Raw genomic sequence first — 21,600 nt, 5'->3', positions numbered from 1 at the left:
AATAGGCACTCAATAAATATTTGTTTAAAAAAAAGTACATTTAGACAAAGAAATGCTACTTTCAGCAAAGATGATAACCAAAAGATGAGAAAGAAACTTGTCTACATTGTAAACATGATGTTAACAATGTCAAGTACTTATGAATTATTTGAGGTTATTTTTGATACTGCCAATTTCATATCTAAGAAGAAATATAAATATATAAATTTTCTAATAGTAAATTATCAAGGCTATCATCCAAAATATTTAGCATCTAATAACATAATATATAAATTAACATCTAAATCAAAGACTGAAAAATGTATTTCCTTTTGGTCTCTATATTAAAATGGCTGTCAAGTCTCTTAAATTGAAATTCAAATCATTTAAGTCATTCTAATAATTTTCAAATCACCTCTCAGGCCTGTAATCCCAGCACTTTGGGATGCCAAGTCAGGAGGATTACTTGAAGCCAGGTATTTTAGACCAGCCTGGGAACAAAGTGAAATCCCTGTCTTTACAAAAAATAAAAAGTAAAACCCTTCTGATTTTTAGAAGTTGTGGGTACTATCTTTTGTTTGCTTCAGCTGTCACTGGCTAAACAATGCCTCAATCTAAGCCACAATTTGATGTAAGAAACCTCACCAAACTCTTGTAACAACTACTCCATTAAGCTGATAGTCATGAGTTTCCCAGCTCCCTAAGCTTGCTGCATCCAGAAGGGCAAATCCATTAAAAATGTGAGCATCATGACCATGTATCCTCCAGAATGCCAGGGCCAGGAGCACCCTTGCCAACAATAATGCCACTAACATCATCTACCCTACTACCTCATTCAATGTGGGGCCACTCTGAAACAGTGGGCAACTGCTGCCTTTTCTCATTCACTATTACCATGGAGCCACCATGACCTCCACTGCCTCAGTTCCCTCAGTGCCCCTAGGGGGCCAGCTGCATCCACACTAGCATGCTTCTAGGCCCTATCTATTGCCTCCACTGGACAACAGTATTTGGTGACTTGTAGTCTTAATAAGTAGAGGGGTTATTTTTACTCACTAATACAGAAGTACTTCAACATTTAAACAAAAGGTTTGACAATACAGCTATGTACCCACTGAAAATCAGTCCTATATATCACTAATATGGGATGTAACACTATGTGGAAACATCTTTGAATCAAATGAGATTTTAAGCTGATCATCTGGAAGATAATCTGGATGATTATCCAAAAGGTATCTATTAAAAAGACATCAATTTATCAGTTATTAGGATCATAGTAACAAACTAGTCCTGATTAAAATCTATCTTCCAAAGTCTACCCTCCACCATCTAGCAGTAATTTTAATCCTTCTAAAAGTGAGCAGGTGATAATTTTTAAATGGGATGTAGATCATGGACACTTCTTGAGTATCCTGTGCTCAAAGCTGATTGGTTTCAGAGAGGACCACAAATCAAAACTTGGTTCCATAAACCAGTAGATAGGCAAATACACTGGGCCCTGGCCATTCTGGCTTTATCACCCTACCAGGCCATTGCTGCTGTCACCTACCACCACTAAGCAGGTGACCTCACCCTTCTCAGGAGATCTCACCCCACTTGGGATCCAACACCCAGGGCCCAGCCAAGGTCTTCCTCCCTGCCAGACACCTACCTCACTGAGCCCTACCTAAATGTTTTTGAATTGAATTATTCAAGAAGGTAAGAAGGAAGCAGAGTCTTTATAATTTTTAATGTATTTGAGAAATGCCTCAAGTAACTTTTGGGGGTTCAATCTCATTGCTTTATCATCATATCTTGTGTTAGAATGCCCATAGCATCCCATTGAGACTAATATTTTCATGGTTCCTCTCAGGCTCTTGACAGGGTAGCTGAATTTTTCTTACTCTTTTTACATGTTGCCTTGAATCTACCCAGAGAAATCTTCTATTTTTTCCCTTTGAGCAATGCCCCTTTCAGCATTAAATATTGTTTCACTGATCTCATGTACCTAAAATGCCCCCTCCCACACAAACCTGCTACTGAATACCTTTGCTAACTTAACCATTCATTCACCCTGGAAGACCACCTACTAGCAGAAGGATTCTTAACAAATGTAAAGAAAGTAAGGACTTTACACTAACAATACAAAACTAACTCTCTCTTTGACAATTCAAAAAACAAAAGATGTTGAACTTTGACATTTACAGAATTAAATGTCAAATGTGACAAAATACCATCACATCTGGCTAACTCTTATGCTTTTTTTAGTAAGGAACAACTTTTGAGCCTCAATATCTTAATTCTTAAAATGATAAAGAACACTTAACTCAATTTGTTGAGATCAAATAAGGTAATGTAAAAGTGGGATTTTTATTTTTATTTATTTATTCGAGACAAGGTCTCGCTCTGTCACCCAGACTGGAGTGCAATGGCACGATCACAGCTTACTGCAGCTTCAAACTCCCAGGTTCAAGCAATCTGCACACCTCAGCCTCACAAGTAACTGAGACCACAGGTATGAGCCACTATACCTGGCTAATTTTTGTATTTTTTGTAGAGACAGGGTCTTACTCTGTTGCCCAGGCTGTTCTTGAATTCCTAGGCTCCAGTGATTCACCAGCCTCAGCCTGGAATTACAGGCATGAGCCACCACACCCGGTAAGAAGTGGTTTTTATCTATAAAATACTCATATAAATATGACTAGCTAATATCATTATTTTCTTTCTTAAGTTTTGCTGTGAGCCCAAGCTGCCAAATCTTAGACTATTCAGAAAAGTGTGCATCGTTTTTTCTGCATTTGTGTATTACTAATGATATGATTCAGGAATCTCAGAAACATTTTCAATTAGAAAAAATAAGTGTGTTAATTTCAATTAATGTCTGGTATCTACAACCTTTAATCCACTTATTTATCCATTCATTCAATAAACATATATTGAATACCTACTGTTTTGAAGGTACTCTTGCTGGTTAATAAACAGTAAACAAAACAGAGTCCCTCCCTTCAAGAACTTCCATTCAAGTGGGAGGAGACAGGTAATAAATGATCAATTAGTAGTGTCAGGGAATAGTAAAGGCTATGACAAATAAAGCCAGGTAAGGGTAAGAGAGTGTCAAAGAAGTTCACCGAGGAAGGCCTCTCTGAGGAGCAGGAATGATGTGAGGGAGAAAGCCATATGGATACCTCGAAGAAGAACATCCCGAGCAGAGCTGCAGAGGAAATGCAAAGGCCCTGAGGCTGGAACATGCTTAGCATGTCTGACAATGGCAAGGTAGCCAATGTTGTAAGAGGGGAGATCATGTATGGCCTTGAAAACAACAGTAAGGAACTTGACAGGAGGTATGATCAGAGGCCACTGGAATACTGAGCAAGTAAATGATATGTCATAGTTATGCTTTGAGAGATTATATAAGAAGCTGGCCTAAGTGGTTGCTTGTCTGTATAGGTTTCATACTTCTTTAATTGTTTTTTAACTATTTGCATGCTTTCCTGTGTCAAATGCTGCTTTGAAGTTCAGTAGAATTAATGTGGTAATAAAACAAAGGAAGTTTCTGGGAAGTATTGGAAAATAAAACTCTAACTGGAGTCAAGAGAAAATTGGAGCAGATGTTTGTGGAGACAAGTATAGACAACTCTTTCAAGTTTGCTATAAAATAAAGCAAAAAAAACAAATGGAATTGAAGTTGGAAGAGCATGAGAGGTCAAGACAGAAGATGTTCCCTGGGGGAAAATACAAGAAAAGGAAAAAATGATGATCCGAGAAAGGGAGAGGGTATTTGAAAAACAGTAAATCTATGAGAGAAGTGAAAAGAGAGGATTTAGTCTACATAGGTGAAAAAGTTGTCATTAGTGGCAGGGACAGTATATTTCTTTTCAATATGAAGGAAGGAAAAAGACATGGGTACAGATGTAGAAAGGGTGGTAGATTTGGTGATGGGAAAATACAGATTTTTTTAGTGGCTTATATTTTCTCAGTGATATTAGAAGTGAGAAAAGTGAGTATGGGGAAGGAGATCTGGACACTTGATAAGGGAGAACCTATAAAATGATTGCTGCCAAATGGCAACTTTGTCTTTCTATGTGTCTTTACTTTGTAAATCATTCTTTTTTTCTTTTTTGAGACAGAATCTGACTCTGTCACCCAGGTTGGAGTGCAGTGATGTGATGGTGGTTCACTGCAACCTCTGCCTTCTGGGCTCAAGTTATCCTCCACCTCAGCCTCCTGAGTGGCTGGGACTACAGATCACCATGCCTGGCTAGTTTTTTCATTTTTTATTTAATTTTTAAATTTTCTGTAGAGATTGAGTTTTGCTGTGTTGCCCAGGTTGATCTCAAACTCCTGAGCTCAAGCAGTCTGCCCCCCTCAGCCTCCCAAAGTGCTGGGATTACAGGCATGAGCCACTGTGCCGGGCTCTAAATCATACTTGACTACGTTATATTGATACTTGACTACATTATATTGTAAACTTTTAGAGGGCAGAAGTTATGCTCACCTTATTTATTCTGTATGTTTAAAAAAAGGGCGCGGTGGCTCACGCCTGTAATCCCAGCACTTTGGGAGGCCGAGGCGGGTGGATCACGCGAGGTCAGGAGATCGAGACCACGGTGAAACCCCGTCTCTACTAAAAATACGAAAAGTTAGCCCGGCGTAGTGGCGGGCGCCTGTAGTCCCAGCTACTCGGGAGGTTGAGGCAGGAGAATGGTGTGAACCCGGGAGGCGGAGCTTGCAGTGAGCCGAGATTGCGCCACTGCACTCCAGCCTGGGCGACAGAGAGAGACTCCCTCTCAAAAAAAAAAAAAAAAAGCATTAGCTACTGAAGATGTAAAGAGCTGTTACTATGATGCTGGACAGTGGGACATTAAGTTTTGCCTAACAGAAGTCTTAGGGGAGGGTACAAAATTATGTGAACTTCCCAGTTGATTATGAAACAACTTTGCTACATTTTTGGCATAAAGAGATAGAAGTAACAGTAATATATAGCATCCACAAAAAAACTCAACAAGCATCTACTTATCAGGTTTTATCTTTTAATCCCCTATGGACTCTGTGATGCTACAGTTATTACTTATATATTTAAATCACAGACTGGACACCTGGTTTTTCCAGTCACATAATTAAGTTTACATCTCAGTATTACCATTTAGCCTACTTTCCATTTTTTATCTGAAAATTAATCTTATTAAGATTAAAAACTCAAATATACCTATTTCGTTTTTTATAACTTAATTCAACTTTTTTTCTGACCGATTAAAGGGAATGCCTACCAATGTCAGTTTTCCGATTATTCTCCCTGGACTTGGAAGTGGCTAGGCTATATTACTAACAGTATTATACAACCTAATTAGAGAACAATAAAGTTGACCTTTGAAAATAACATATCAAACATCAGAAAGTGTCTTTTCTTCATCTGCTTTAAGGATTACATTTGTTTCTTTTGTGTAAATAATACATTATTACAATTTGAGATTATTTACTTAATCTTTAATACAATGAGAGCTAAAAATAAATCAATAAACATTTGAAAATATTTTCTACAATTCTATTCCATCTCATTTACTAGTAACATTTAAGTTCAGCCTCACTTTTGAACACTCATTTCCTAAACCTCAATTGTCTGTAATAATTTTATGTTTTCTTGTACAGTAGTTTTCCTTCCGCTGGGTCATCTATTAACACTTCTCCAACAAACCAGAGTCTTCTTATGAAGGACTGTTGTGAATACTGGCATTCGTAAATTTCTAAAAATAAAATTTCCCAGGTGCACAGTTTTCCTCCATGTCAGCATAATCTTGGGCTAAAGTTGTTGTTTAACAAGGCAATGGGCATTTATGACATTTCTACCCATTACAGCATTTAACAAATGTTATTGTAATTGCTAATTCACCTGTCTGTATTCCACTTTAGACAATAAACTCTGTGAGATTAGAGACCGTGTCCATCTAGTTCATCTTCGTATCCTCAATCTGATATATAATAAAAGGTCAATAAAATATATGCTGAATCAATGAAAGTCCCAGCAATGTGGGGAATGGTAATGAAGAACTCCAGAGCAATGCACTTACCTGTGAGATCCAGGGTTCTGTCCACAAAAACCACTGATGCCCTGCCTGCAGCAGTCTTCTTCCTGTTCTTTGCAGGGGCATAATTGGCCAGATCCGCAGCGATGACCCGACTTAAGGAACCTACAGCAAAACACTCCTCCCGTACTCCTAAATGTTCACACAGAGAACTGAGGCCTGACACTAGGCATCTGATCTGCAGCAGCAGCTCTGGGGTTAGCGCAGTGGAGTCCACATCACCCAGGCTTCCCAGTTTCCTCTTGTCCGGTCGGGCGCTATTAAGGAGGTGCACATCCTGGGGTAGCAGTGGGAAAAGGGATGCAAAAGCTGGAGTCAAGGCAAAGTGGGGAGCAACAGGGGCAAGCAACAACGGGACGTGGAACACCTCGGCCGTGTAGTTCATGTTGCCCATCCATTCACACAGCTTCTCCTCCAGCTGCTCGAACACCGGCTGCTGCCCCTCCATCTCGGCCGCTGCCGCCGCTGGGACATGATTAGCTGTGAGGTGGACAGCGTGGCTCACGGTTGTGACCACCACACAATACTGGAAGTGACTGCGGCAGATGATGTCCCGTAGGATCTCCACGGTCCGGCCTTTCAGCAGGCAGCTCAGCACAAACACCGCCTTGGGCTGCTTGGCTCCACCACCAATTGCGTCGGGCTCGAACTCTCGCAGGTGACAGTCAGGACCCCCCACCGCCTCCAGGAGACGGGTGGATCCGCAGCCCCAGTGCAGGCTCTCGGCGCAAGCGGCGTCCAGGTAAACCACAGCCCGTTTCACTTTGGCCAGCACCTGCTCCCATCCTTGCTGGGTAAAGGACAGTACGCCCGAGGCGCTCATGGTTGGGGATTCGCAGACTTGGGAAACTACGGTGCAGGAACTTCTTTCAGAACTCACCGCTTCCGGAAATTGGGCTCCGGGAGACTTTGACAGTCTCCACAGTACACGTGGTCGGCCTCTGACACGCTCCCTGATGGCGCTCGGTGATGACGTTAAACTGAGCGGTGATTGGCTAGAGAGGAGGCCGGGAGTGAGGAAGGATGGCGCGGTCTGGAAAGAAGTGGGTGGGGCTCTGTGGCTCCGGGCTTCCTCAAAAGCTCGTGGAGATCAGGTGTTTCCTGAGATGGAGCTGAACTGAGTTCTTTCCGTCGCTCGGCCTGTCTGCGCAGATAATCTTCTCAGATAATCTTCTCATGTTCCTTGAAAAGTCTCCGAAATAAAAACCTAATCCGAAATTTGATATCTTCCTTAGATATGAACACGTCTCCAAAAGTACAGCCACCTTCTCAATCTAAACTCAGAGCAACTAGAAAAAGATAATAAAAACAACCGTGTGCAATATTTTGAGTTTATAGATTGCTGTCACATACGTTATTGCCCACAAGCCTCATAACAAACCCTGTTGTTCTCATTTTCACTTTCTCCATCTTTCCTCCCTCATCTCATCGTCACTACATCTTATAGGCTTAAAAACTCTCAGAATTCAGCCCTTCCTCTCCATTTTTGCTGTCACAAAAACCCAACATCATCGCTCACCCAGGCAATGATCTCCCAACATTTTCTGACTTTTGATCTCTTTCCCCTCCAATTCTATTTTCTTCCTAATAAACAAAGTTGGTCCTACAACTTTCCTGCTTAAAAGCTTCTCCTAGCCCAGTTGCCTATAGGATACATCCACACTCTTTAAAAAGCATCAACATCCTTCTTGATTTCTCAATTTCTCTCCAGCTATTCCCAACCTGGAGAAAAATTGTACCGATACAATGAAGTCAATAGGCTGAACCCAAAATGTTTTATGGGTTCTGTTTGTTCCACCAATATACTTACATTACTAAGTATAATCTCTGTGCTAAGCTTCAAAGCTGCAATGGTTAATAAAATTCATTACCTAATCCACAAAGAATTTACCTGGTAAACTTACTGAAAATAATCATTCCAACAGTACTGCCTGTGAGAGACTTTTTCTAACTCACCACCACTATCACCCTATCACCTCTCACTTCCCCCACCTATCAAACCACTCAATTGATACATTCGCTAAGTACTTGCCATATCATGGGTAAGTATTAACACTATTTTCTTTAAACTATCTGTTTTGCTAAATTATGCACTAGATGCTTGGTATCCCCAACACTTATAACAGGTGTTCAATAAATGTCCATTGAATGAATGTTCAATTAATATCCATGGCCAGGCGTGGTGGCTCATGCCTGTAATCCCAACACTTTGGGAGGCCGAGGTGGGCAGATCACCTGAGGTCAGGGGCTCAAGACCAGCTTGGCCAACATGGTGAAGCTCCGTCTCTACTAAAAGTACAAAAATTAGCTGGACATGGTGGCAGGTACCTGTAATCCCAGCTACTCGGGAGGTTGAGGCAGGAGAATCACTTGAACCCGGGAGGCAGAGGTTGCAGTGAGCCAAGATCGCACCACTGCACTCCAGCCTGGGCGACAGAGCGAGACTCTGTCTCAAAAAAAAAAAAATTCCACATAATAATATATCCAGCCAATTTTTAATAAATATGTATAGTATTCCAAACACTGTCTGGGTTTTAAGGATATAAAGAAAACTAAACCACAGCCCTGATTTCAAAATAATTATGATGAAATAAAGGGACCCACACATGTAAAACAAGTGCAGTAAAATGTTACAGAAGCAAATACTTTTTAAAACTTTTTGTATAGGAGTCAAGAAGGAGGAAAAATAAATTCTAAGAGAAAAAGGAAGTAGTCAGAAAAAGCTTCATATAGGGCATGAGTTTTGACTTGCCTTCAAAGAAACCCAGGTGTTCACCAGGTGGACAGGATGGGGAGGAGGATTCTTAGCAGTCCAGGCACAGAGTGCAGCATAAACAAAGTCGTAGAGGCATAAAACAGTACAATATGTTCTCTGGAACTACAAAGGGTTTCCTATAGCTGGAGTGCATTGTATGAAAAAAGGCGCAAGAAGAAATAAGAGCAAGGAATTAGAAAAGAAAGAAATGGGGTAGATCAGCAAGAGCCTTATTTTCCATTCTAAGTAGTAGCAGCCAGTGGGGGAGTATTAATGTATTTTGGGGTATGGAAATAATTTGTTCACATCTGGATTTTAGAAAAAAATGGTTCTAGTCAAAACATGGAAAATAATTTGAAATGGAGCAATTTAGCGCAGAGGGAGCAGTTAAGAAAACAATAGTATCAGCAGCAAATCTGGGTGAGAGAGTTGAAAAGCGTAACAAGCAGATGGACAGAGTGGGGAGTGTGAATAGACATTAAGAATATAGTGCCAAAGGGCTTGCTTATTAGTTTGACAGAGAGGGTGACACGGAAGGAGAATTTCAGGTTAGCACCCAGCTTTCTGTCTGGATGACTGATGAATGCCAGTCATTGAGATTTGAAAAACCATTAAGAGAAGCAGATTGCGGAATAAATACAGAGTTTAGTGGGGACATATTTTTGTTTGTTTGTTTCCTTATGGCAAGATAAGTGTAACATAAAAGTCACCATCTTAACCATTGTAAAATGTACATTTTGGTGGCATTAAGTACATTCACATTGTTGTATAACCAATCTCTGAACTTCTTGTCTCACAAAACTGAAACCCTGTACCCATTAAACAACAACTCCCCATTCCCCCTCTCCACAGTCCTTGGTGACTTCCACTCTACTTTCTGTTTCTATGAGTTGACTACTCTAGTTGTTGGCAATGTAGTAGTTGACTACTCTAGATACCTCATATAAGTGGAACAATACAGTATTTGTTTTGTTGTGATTGACTTATTTCACTTAGCATAAAGTCCTCCAAGTTAATCTATATTGTAACGTGCATCAGAATTTTCTTTCTTTTTGAGGCTGAATAACATTCCATTGTATGTTACACCATTTTGTTTATCCATTCATCTGCCTATGGACATTTGGTCTGCTTCCACCTTTTAGCTATTGTGAATAATGGCACCTTGAATATGCAGCAGAAGAGTCATAAACCTGGTAGAACCTAGTAGGTAAAAGGGCCAATGATAGACCCAAGTTCACATGTTGAACTAGTAAACAAGAAGATATTCCTACATGTTTGTATCCTTGTCAGCATGAAAATTATTTTAAGGAGCTTAAGTTGAATAAGTTGTTGGATGACAGCCCTTGCTCTTCCATTTAAACCCAGGTCAGTGCCTAGTTACTAACACCTGCATTAATCCTGATCTCAAGCTCACTTTTTGTTTCTACCCCTTGCATCTCATGCTGAATCATACATTCATTAGGTAAGTTTGAGTGAATTAATACTTCATCTTCTCTGAAAGGGCAAGGCACTCATGAAGTCATGGTCGAATATTGTGCCAGTAAGTGCTAGTGGTCGCCTCAATATTTATTTGTCTCTTCTTCTGTAGTAATAGGTTTATTCTGAACTCATAGACACACAGCTAAAGACTACTTTTCCAAGCCTCTTGCAGCTAGCTATGGACAAATCATGAGGCACGAGTGAATAAGATAGTTGGAAGTGACACATACAGATTTCAAATAATTCCCTAAAGGTGTATGGTTTTCTTTCCCTACAAATCCTACTTTCAGTTCTTTTGTACATGCACCCAGAGTGGAATTGCTGGATCATATGATAATTCTATTTTTAACTTCTTGATGGACCTCTGTTTTTGTTTTGTTTTTTACAGAGGCTGCAACATTTTATATTCCTACTAATAATGCACAGGGGTTCGGATTTCTCCACATCCTTACCAACACTTGATATTTCCTGGGTTTTTTGATAATGGCCATCCTAATAGGTGTGGGGACATGAGGTTTTCAATATGCTTGTGGGACATCGAGGCAGAAACATCTAGCATGCTGTTGGATGTGTGATTCCAGAATACAGAAGAGAAATATGGTAATTGGGATTATTAGTAAATGGGTGTGCTTCAGAGTGCCTTAAGAGAACACAAAAAAGAAAGAAGACAATGATGGTGATGGAGAGAACTCTGAGCAACTTTTCTTGATGGGCAGAAGAAGTCAAGCGAGTGAATGGAGTAATGAGAGGTGCAAGTTTTAAGACTAGAGTGGCCAACAGTGGCAAGTGTCAGAAAAGGGAAAAGAGAGGGAATATGAGAAGAATCTACAGGATTTGACCTGTGCAGGAAGAAAGTACAGTCATGACAAGGGAGTGCTGGGGGTGCAGTGCAGAATGAGTCAATGGATTGGGGAAAATGCAGCTTCTAGAAATTATCTACACAGTTCCTAGAAAAGAAGGTGGTAGGGGAATGAGGAGGTAAAAAAGTTGGAAGAATATGAAGTTAGGGTCAAAGAAAGTAACTTGGCCTCTACAATTCAGGGAGGGAACGCTTTTTTTTTTTTTTTCAGAGACAGAGCCTCACTCTGTCTCACAGGTTGGAGTGCAGTGGCACAATCATAGCTCACAGCAGACTCAAACTCCTGACTTCAAGCAATCCTCCGGCCGCAGCCTCTTGAGTAGCTAGGACTACAGGTGCACACAACTACACATGGCTAATTTTTTTTTTTTTTTTTGAGATGGAATCTTGCTCTGTCCCCCAGGCTGGAATGCAGTGGCACAATTTCACTGCTCACTGCAAGCTCCGCCTCCAGGGTTCACACCATTCTCCTTCCTCAGCCTCCTGAGTAGCTGGGACTACAGGCGCCTGCCACCACGCCTGGCTAATTTTTTGTATTTTTAGTAGAGACAGGATTTCACTGCGTTAGCCAGGATGGTCTCGATCTCCTGACCTCGTGATCAGCCCACCTCGGTCCCCCAAAGTGCTGGGATTACAGGCGTGAGCCGTTGTGCCCGGCCAGCTAATTTTTTTCTTTCATTTTTTTTTTACAGAGACAGGGTCTTGCTGTGTTGCCCAAGCTGGCTTGAACTCCTGGGCTCAAACCATATTCTGACCTTGGCTTCCCAAAGCACTGGGATTACAGGTGTGAGCCACTGCGCCCAGCCAAGGAGGGAAAAATTCTAGGATATAATAAGATCCAGGGTATAACCCTGAATGTGCCCTACGGAAGTAGAGTGAATGAAGACCATTAGACTCCAGAAGGTCAGAAAACATGAGTCAAGCAACATATGCAAGTCACACATCATGATGGAGGAAAGGAAGACTGTGGACTTCAACCGCAGATATCACTTGTAGTTGAAGGAAAATGAAAAAGGAGAAGAGGTGGTAAATACAAATGGTATGAGCTGGAAAAGAGGAAGGTTTTTTCACAGCAAAATGGGAACCGTAATGGCCTGGTAGTGGCCCACAAGAACTGGGGGAATGACAGCACTATCTCAAGCATTCACAGTACAACAGGGTGAAGGATAATGGCAGATATTCAGTATAGAAAGATAAGGAGAAGTCCTGTCCTTGGAGGGAAGTTAGATTTTGGTTTAGTGAACAAGTAGAGACATCCTTCTGCTAAAATACTGAAACTGTTGGGCATGCACATAAAATGGAACAAAGGTAGGGACTGAGAGCTAAATGCAGAGTTGGGAATCAGGTCTGGAAGAACTTGGAGGGAATAAGCACAGAGACTGTCTTAGTTTGGGCTGTCACAACAAAAATATCATAGACTAGGTGACATAAGCAAAGAAAGTTTATTTCTCACTGTTCTGGAGACTGGAAAGTACAAAATCAAGGTGCTCACATAATTCATTTCTAATGGCAGCCCTCTCTCTGGCTCACCAATGGCTGGCCACCTTTGTGCTGTATTCTCAGTTGGTGAAAAGCAGGCAGAGAGGAAGCAAGCTCTCCTGTCTTTTCTTATGAAAGTCCAAACCCCTCTCCATTAGGGAGGACTTAATTACCTCACAAAATCCCCATATCCAAACACCATCACATTGAGGATTAAGGTTTAGGCATATGAACTTTGGAGAAACACAAAAATTTAGACTATAGCAGTGATATGAGGGAAAACATTAAAAGATTTGACAAATGATGACTAAGAATGAGGTGATACAGACACCCCTAAAAGTTGTGCAATGCAGAGCCTGTATAGCCACATGCAACTTGAGGGACTGTCAGACCGTGAAGAAGCTTATAGGCCATATGGTAGGAAGTTTAGATTTTATTTCATATTTAAGAGAAGGCCACGGAAGGGTTTTGTGTTCCTAGAATTTCAGTGTGGCAGTGCAGATGGAAAGAAGTAGATAGATTTGAGATACGTTTTAATGAGAAGCGCTAACAGATCTTGCTAACGGATTTGCATAGTTGTGAGAAGAGCAGATGGGGAAGAGAGAAAAGTCAAGGATAATTCTTTGATTTATGGCTAAAACAACTAGTTAAATGGTGGTTACTGATATTAATATGAAGAAGTCTTTGGGAGTATGGGAGTGGGACAAGACAGATATGGGAGAGAAATTTACAAGTTGTGTTTTGAACATAAGTTTGAAAGGCCTAAGAGAGGCATCAGGTGAAGCATTTGAGTCAGACCGAGTATCTTGAGCTCAAAGAGAAGTTAAGACTGCCCAGAGAAATATGGGTGTCAGTGGCTCTCAATGACATGACATTAAAAGTCTTGGAGGCCAGGCGTGGGGCTCAGACCTGTAATCTCAGCACTTTGGGAGGCTGAGGTGGGCAGAACACTTGAGGTCAGGAATTCGAGACCAGCCTGGTCAACATGGTGAAACCTCATCTCTACTAAAGATACAAAAATTGGCTGGGCATGGTGACATGAGCCTGTAATCCCAGCTACTGGGGAGGCTGAGGCAGGAGAATTGTTTGAACCTGACAGGGGGAGGTTGTAGTGAGCCAAGATCATGCCACCGCACTCCAGCCTGGGTGACAGAGTGAGTCTCCGTCTCAATAAATAAGTAAATACATACATACATATGTACATAAATAAAAGTCATGAAGCTGGAGGAAATGACTTGGGAGACAGGGTGGACAGAAAAGGTAGGAGAGCCTAGGCAAAAGTCATTTCTTGCTTTCAGATGTTATGGTGGAGTAAAATGAATTCCTATTAAAATGACCTGCTTAAGACCGTCATGTTTATTTTATTAAAATGTGATTTGTATTTCTCTGCTCAAAATAGTCAGCTATTGTTTCTCTTCTGTCCAAAATCCAACATATCTCTCTTCACCTCATTTCTAGGTCATCCATAGGCATGATCAGTTCTTAGCTTAAGAACTTTCCATGTACTTGATGTAGTAAGAGAGGACCTGGCAAATACAGAAATAAAACGATTTTGTTCTCACCTTTAAAAAGAGTATGCGAAGTTTTCTGACAGCACAGACATGAATAGGAAATAATACAATTTTCCAGAAACAACTAGCAATAGAAAATTTATTTTTTCTTTTTTGATGAGCTAAACTTAGGACTAGGTAAAGTTTATTGTTAAAAGATGTCAGGATGTAGAGGAAGATGGCTAATTGGGGTTTAATTTATCATGGAAGTACATAAAGAGGAAGGAAAGCTCTACACACGTACAATTACTTTGCTTGTTCAAAGAAGAAAAGTCCTAAACAACATGTTACCTGCTTGTCAATAACTTGTCAAATGCTTTGACTTTTTTTTTTTTTTTGAGACGGAGTCTTGCTCTGTCGCCCAGGCTGGAGTGCAATGATGTGATCTTGGCTCACTGCAACCTCCTCCTCCTGGGTTCAAGCGATTCTTCTGCCTCAGCCTCCTGAGTAGTTGGAATCACAGGTGCGTGTCACAATGCCCAGCTAATTTTTGTGTTTTTAGTAGAAACAATGTTTCACTATGTTGAGCAGGCTGGTCTTGAACTCCTGACCTCAGGTGATCCGCCTGCCTCGGCCTCCCAAAGTGCTGGGATTACAGGCGTGAGCCACCGTGCCTGGCTAGATGCTTTGACATTTGAAACCTCAATTTAGCTTTGTTATTCTTCCCCAATATTGGTACAAATGTTATTTTAATGTATCAACTTACTGCTGAGGAAACTTAAGAACATTGAGAATTTAAGAACATTGAAATTTATGTGACAGCAAAGAGCACAGTTGGGCATAAACATCATATGCATGCCAAACACATTTATGTGTACTTGCTATATATACTGGATAGTGAGCAAGGCATTTTTATTTGATCTCCAATTCTTGTCATCATTTAACTCATCATCATCTACTAAACACTCTCAGTACTTCTCAGAGATAAGTATATTAAAACTTATCTTTTAATTTTTTTTGCCAGAAACCAACAGACCACAAAACAACAATAAAATGGAAAACAAATAGAATATATGGAGCACTGTAGTTTGATAAGGTCATAATATAAGAAATGGAAGGAGGAATATATAATATCTTCAAACTACCTACCTTTGATGTCTTCCCTGGTGAGCAGGGAGAGAAAGATACCTTTAACTAAGAAAGCATATTCAGGCAAGAAACTCAGCTTAGAAGCAAGGAGGAAGAGGTCTTTTCAGAGTAGTTATTAGTGATTTATGTGCTTCCTTGCTTGTGGAAATCTTCATTTTCAAAGCTTAGCTCAAATGCTACCTCCACCACAAAAGCTATTCTAGTATTGTTCATCATTTCTTCAGTTATGTTTAAGCAATGCCTTGAAAGGCAGCTGAAAACAGAAAAAGATCCCTTAACAAAAGGCAATTGGTTTTCTCATGAAACCAATTAAATAAATAGAACGATCAATAGACAGGACTGTGAGTGATTGCCTTACGATACTCATGAACAGTCTATAAGACTTCATTCTATTACTTTCAACAGGGACCAAGAAGATTTACTCAGCGTTAAGCACTATACTAGGAATTGAAGTGATGGCTATGGGATGCCCTGTTTGGAGGTGGACTTGGTCTAGCGAAGAGCCTGAGGCAAACAGAAATATAGTCAAATAATTACTATACAGTGTGATAGGCACATGGCATAGAAGCAGCATGGTGTCTAGAAGGAGTGAGTTGCTCTGTCCCACTCACCCCCCAAATACATCTGACCTCATCTGCATTCTCTCTCACTCACTATACTTTAGCTACATTTTGAGTTTCTTGAACATGTCAAGTATGCTTCTACCTCAGGGCCTTTGCACTTCTTATTCCTCTGTTTGATAGTCTGTCACCCCGAAATCCACGGGACTCACCTCCTGTCTCCATTCAAGTCTCTTATATCACTTCATCAGAGTAGCTTTCCCTGACCACTCCATATAAAATTGCACCCCATCACTTCATTTTATATTGCTTACTCTTTTCACAATTCTTATCATGACATATCATACGTTCATATGTTTATTATCTGACTCTCTTATTAGAATCAAAGCTCCACAAAAGAAAGAACTTTGTTTTATTCACTGTTGAATCTACATAGCTGGAAGAGTTCCTGGCAAAACAAATGGGAAGAGATAAAATGGGATTCAGGAAAGATTTCACAAAGGTGATTATACCCCCAGAGAGTTTAGAAGGATGCAAGAGATTATCATAAAAAGATAAGGGAGCTGGGAATAGCTGGTAGAAGTGTGTTCAAAGGTAAGAAAGATTAAAACCACATGGTTTGTTTAAATAATGTGAGATATTGGTTGGGCGTAAACCCTTCATTTGTGCTTCTATTACAACACATTCACCTCTTCTCTTGTAGGAGAGTTGTTTACTGCCCCTCTGTCTTTCTCAATAACTTCAGAGTTCTTTAAGGGCTGGGACTGTTTCACTCATGTCTTCATTTTCCAAGTTCTTAAACAGAGCAGATGTTCTGTAATTGCTAAATAAATAAATGATAAAACAATATTTATTCATCAAGGAGCAAGAAAACTCATTTAGTTGTTCAATTAAAATGGATTTCTCTCTGTTGACAAGCGAATGCCCTGTTTGTAAACTTCATAAATGAAAGAGACCTCAGAGATCATCTAACTTGGCCTTTCCATTTTATAGATGAGAAAACTGAAGCATAGAAAGGTTGATTGCCTGACTATACAACCTGCTAGGTATAATGAAGAACTGAGGCCAGGCCTGGTGGCTCATACATGTAATCCCAGCACTTTGGGAGGCCTAGGTGGAAGGATTGCTAGAGACCACGAGTTCCAGACCAGCCTAGGCAACATGGTGAGACATTGTCTCTATAAAAAATAAAAAATTAGCCAGGTGTGGTGGCACCTGCTTGTCTGTAGTCCCAGGTACTCAGGAGGCTGAAGTGGGAGGACTGTTTGAGTCCGGGAGGTAGAGACTGCAGTGAACAGTGACCCTGCCACTGCATTTCAGCCTGGGTTACAGAGTAAGACTGTTTTTTAAACAAAACAAAACAAAACAAAACAAAACAAAAAAATAGGCCGGGCGTGGTGGCTCATGCCTGTAAGCCCAGCACTTTGGGAGACCAAGGTGGGCAGATCACCTGAGGTCAGGAGTTCAAAACCAGCCTGGCCAAAATGGTGAAACCCCCTCTCTACTATAAATACAAAAATTGGCTGGGCATGGTGGTGAGTGCCTGTAATCCCAGCTACTTGGGAGGCTGAGGCAGAAGAATCGCTTGAGCCCAGGAGGTGGAGGTTGCAGTGAGCAGAGATCGCACCACTGTACTCCAGCTGGGCAACAGAGTGAGACTCCGCCTCAAATAAACAAACAAACAAACAAACAAAAAACCTAGAGCTCCAGTTTGAACCATGGTATGTCATCTTTTCACTGGAAGATGTGCTTTCAGAAGCGGCCTGAACATTTGGTTTACCTATTAAAATAAAAACTGTACATACTTTATGATCTATCTTCGAGAAACAGACAAATCTGCAAGGAGCCGTGTGGATCTTCATTGTCACTTTTTGTTGTACTTAAAAGTGTAAAGTCGAAAGCAATCTGGGTGTACATCAATGGAGAAATAGCCATATTCACTCTGTGATAGCCATACTATGCAATTTTATGAAGCACTTAAAATAGATATAGTTTGATTCATACTAAAATGAAAAAGAGCTCCAAGACACGGATGCTAAAAAAAAAGAAAAAAAAGGAAGTCGAAGGATGATACTATACTGTACTGTACTATTTAAGACTTGTCAATCTCAGGTTCTCCCACCAAAACAGCACAACACACGAAGCAAGTGTATAGGAAATTTCGGAATGAACTCCAAACAGGATACGCATCTGTAGCAAGGGCTACCTCCGGAGAGAAGGGTAGGGGAATGAGGCGGTCTTTGACCTTGACAGTAATTTATGGTTTTTAACAAGGAGAGTGCATTCTTCATCTATTAGTTTTGCTTTTGTTGGCTGTGAAAATTAATTTTTCGAGAAATAGTACTGATTGTGATTTCATCTCTATTCAGTGAGGAAAGGGAGTGACAGGTAATGATTCTGTATCAAGGCTGATTAAAGAATAAAAGAAGGCCTTTCTGAAGATTAAAAAACAAATAAAAAGTTGAGAAGAAAGAGCACGAAGAGTAGAAGGGAACAATGGTGTACTCGCCAGCAATGGCAATACGGGTTATTAAAAAGAAGGGTGGGGGCGGGGAACCCTGGCCGACTCAGGACGCCACGGGAGGAAGCCACGCAAAATAGCAAACCGGGATCCTAGAGGGGCGGGGCCCACCTCAGCGCGCAGGCGCAACCAGGCCCAGGTGGCCGCCGCGGAAGCGAAGCCACCTATACGCGCCGCGCCGCTTGGGTCTCCTGCGCATGCGCAGACGGACCTGCGCTGGAGGCTTCATCTTTGCCGCCGCTGCCGTCGCCTTCCTGGGATTTGAGTCTCGAGCTTTCTTCTTTCGTTCGCCGGCGGGTTCGCGCCCTTCTCGCGCCTCGGGGCTGCGAGGCTGGGGAAGGGGTTGGAGGGGGCTGTTGATCGCCGCGTTTAAGTTGCGCTCGGGGCGGCCATGTCGGCCGGCGAGGTCGAGCGCCTAGTGTCGGAGCTGAGCGGCGGGACCGGAGGGGATGAGGAGGAAGAGTGGCTCTATGGCGGTACGAAACTTCCTGTCTCTGTCTCTCGGGTTCTCTCAGGCCTCCCCTCTTGGCCCTCAAACGGCCGGCGTCCCTGGCCTCTCGCGCCGCCGCTTCGGGCCTCTGGTTGGGAGTCCTGTCCGGCCTGACTTAGGCCGAGCGCGGCGTGCGCGTGCCCCCAGTCCCCGCGGCGGTCTCCCGCCTGGCCCACGCCCACCATGCGCATCCACCCCTGTGGCGGCCGGGCCGGGCTGGGGGGCTGTGACCGGTCCTGGCCCCCGGCTTCGCTGTGCTTTCCCCGAGGCGTCTCGATCGCCTAGCTGCTGCGCTCTTTACCCTTGTTTTTTTCTGTCGATTCTGAGGTGGTGTTTTTTTGTGTCTGTTTTTGCCCTGTGGCCTTAGGGTGCCCTTCCTGTCCCTTCTTTCAGAAACAGTCATTCTGTAATAATAGCTAAATAAAGTTAATGCTGTACAACTAACGTCTTGTTTCTTGATGGTCAGTTTGTATGGAATGCACCTGCAAGGGTACCTCCTTGTCTGAAAGTCGTGCTTTAAAAATAATTAATTAAGAGAGAGAGAGAGAGAAAGATGGCCCATAAAGAAAACCCTGAATGTCTCCTGTATTAAGGTGAAGTTATTCTTTTTTAAGAGACTGCCGTTTAACCTACATCATGGAGGTATCTCATGACCCTTCGGCTTATGGTTTTCAGTGTCATCTCATGTATTTGTTTTTCTCAAAATAAATTTAATGCATCATGTACTTCTCTCTAGAAGGGTACTTGTTTGACATCTGGTTTTTAACTTTAAGTCACAATCCCTTCTTGCTTGTTAACACCAGATTTGAAAGTTAATGTTTGTTCCTTGCCTAAAACATATATTCTTGATTGTCTTTAGAATAGAATAGTAAAAGTGCACTTTGGGCACCATGCAGGTCCTTGATGATGTGACTTTGATAAACTCGTAAAAAAAAATCGTTTGGTGGCAAGATTTAGCATTAGTTACTACTCTTTGAAATGTGAATGTGTAGGATTTCTTTTGCAAAGATCTGGAAATCTTCATTACCTCTTAAATTTAAGCTTATTTTTATAGCAGTAAAGTCTGATTTTTTTTTCCATAAAATACGTATCTTGTTAAGTAATTATAAGGTGATCTAACTTTGGATGTGCTTATAGGCCCATGGGACGTGCATGTGCACAGTGATTTGGCAAAGGACCTAGGTTAGTGCTTGTGATGATCACTTCAGATTTTCATAATACTAGTTTCTTTAAGAGTGGTTTCTTTATTTTGTTTGCTTATTTATTTATTTGTTTATTTTACTTGGTAGATGAAAATGAAGTTGAAAGGCCAGAAGAAGAAAATGCCAGGTTAGTGAAATTTTCTGTTGATGGCTATTACACAGGTTGTGTGATACAATGGTTCTGTCAGTTGTCAAAATTATTTTCTTACAATCATTGGCTTCATTACAACACTGACTTACAACATTTTGGAGGACATTGAATCCTTTAAGGATTATTCCAGTTTCAGGACCTAATCTTATGCCAATTCTATTTGTTGGTAGTTTAAAGGACAAAGTTTTTGAACTTAGGATTGGACTGATTTTACACTGTTAAGTAACTTGTTACTCTTAAGTGAATTCAGTAGTGAAGTATACAGAATAATCATTAAGCTACTGATAAAAATATTTTAACTTAATTGAAAATGTTTTTAAGTAAATCAGGAACACTCCAAACTACTGCTTTTCCAGTTTATTAACATTTTTGATGATATAATGGCAGTTTGGTTGTAATTTCAATGCTATGTATTGTTTGCATTCAAAATGTAATTAGCTGATTTGTTATAAGGTTGATTTCTTTGTTAGATTGTAAGAAAGATGTAAGTGTTCATTTATAGAACATATACAGGGAGTCAGAATTTTACCCCAGATTTCAAAAAGCAAGCCATGCAAAGAAGTACATGGAGATGTCGGCTTTACCCTGACCACATGCATTAGTGTCTGTAATGGAGGGAGAGGTAGTTAGAAGATTTTAAGGAATATTTGGGTTTAAAAAGTGGAAGATATACAACTTCATACCGAGTAAGCTGCAATCGAAAAGATAAAACAGGTGTTAGTGAGGATATGGGGAAATAAAACCCTCATACACTTCTGGTGGGATTGTAAAATGGTGCAGCTGCTTTGAAGAACAGCCTGGCCATTTTCTCAAATGGTGAAACATGGAGTTACCATGTGAGTCCTCCACCTTAGAGGAATGAAAACATATTCACACAAAAACTTGTACGTGAATATTCATAGCAGCATTATTCTTAATAGAAAGTGGAAAAAGAAAACCTCGCAGCTGCATCAACTGATGAATGGATAGATTAAATGTGTTATATCCATACAGCGGAATATTATTTGGCAAGGACAATAAAATGAAGTACTGGTAGATGTTACAACACGGATGAACCTTACAAATGTGGAAGCTAAAGAAGTCAGTCCGTAGAGACAGATTAGTGGTTACTAAGAGTTGGGTGAGTGATTGCTAATGTATACAAAGTTCCTTTTGGGAGTGATGCATACATTCTGGAATTAGATAGTTGTGATGGTTGGACTATGTGACCATATTAAAACTCAGTTGTCCTGTTTGAATGGGTAGATTGTATAATATGTGAATTGCATCTCAAAGCTGTTACAACAAAAAATGGATAGAGGGAAAAAGTGAGAAATGGAAGTAGAAATAGCTTAGGAGGAGCTGAAACTACAGTTCAGCTTCCTTACCCAAAAAATCCCCTATAGTCTTTTCACTCATTGGTATATTATCTGAAATGTTATTTCATT

General features: G+C 40.9%; 2 protein-coding genes across 40 annotated transcripts in view; one reads left to right on the top strand and one right to left on the bottom strand.

Annotated features, from left to right (window-relative positions):
- Window positions 1–16,627, bottom strand: part of SCFD2 (sec1 family domain containing 2) — a 514,139-nt gene extending 497,512 nt beyond the window's left edge. Inside the window, exons 1-4 of one of the 2 annotated variants that reach the window (XM_055111552.2) lie at window positions 16,499–16,627; window positions 16,022–16,257; window positions 15,250–15,502; window positions 6,024–7,327 (exon numbers count right to left, since the gene is read on the bottom strand). In XM_055111552.2, the coding sequence (XP_054967527.1) occupies window positions 6,024–6,861 (838 nt within the window). In that variant the 5' untranslated portion in view covers window positions 6,862–7,327; window positions 15,250–15,502; window positions 16,022–16,257; window positions 16,499–16,627. The remainder of the gene's footprint in view (window positions 1–6,023; window positions 7,328–15,249; window positions 15,503–16,021; window positions 16,258–16,498) is intronic. The other variant, XM_003806459.5, reaches the window with a different exon arrangement.
- Window positions 16,628–18,422: 1,795 nt separating this feature from the next.
- The window catches only part of FIP1L1 (factor interacting with PAPOLA and CPSF1), an 82,381-nt gene continuing 79,203 nt past the window's right edge, over window positions 18,423–21,600 (top strand). For 6 of the 38 annotated variants that reach the window (XM_008954088.6, XM_055111557.2, XM_034958813.3 and 3 more), the window contains exons 1-3: window positions 18,473–18,806; window positions 19,958–20,002; window positions 20,110–20,149. In XM_008954088.6, coding sequence (XP_008952336.1) covers window positions 18,722–18,806; window positions 19,958–20,002; window positions 20,110–20,149 — 170 coding nt within the window. In that variant the 5' untranslated portion in view covers window positions 18,473–18,721. Of the gene's footprint in view, window positions 18,807–19,957; window positions 20,003–20,109; window positions 20,150–21,600 lie in introns of all 38 variants that reach the window. The other 32 variants (XM_034958823.3, XM_034958821.3, XM_034958816.3 and 29 more) reach the window with 28 other exon arrangements.

Source organism: Pan paniscus, chromosome 3, assembly GCF_029289425.2.
Source record: "Pan paniscus chromosome 3, NHGRI_mPanPan1-v2.0_pri, whole genome shotgun sequence".
Classification (NCBI taxonomy): Eukaryota; Metazoa; Chordata; class Mammalia; order Primates; family Hominidae; genus Pan; species Pan paniscus.
The sequence above is the reverse complement of the archived record's forward strand: the minus strand, read 5'-3'. Positions and strand labels throughout refer to the sequence as shown.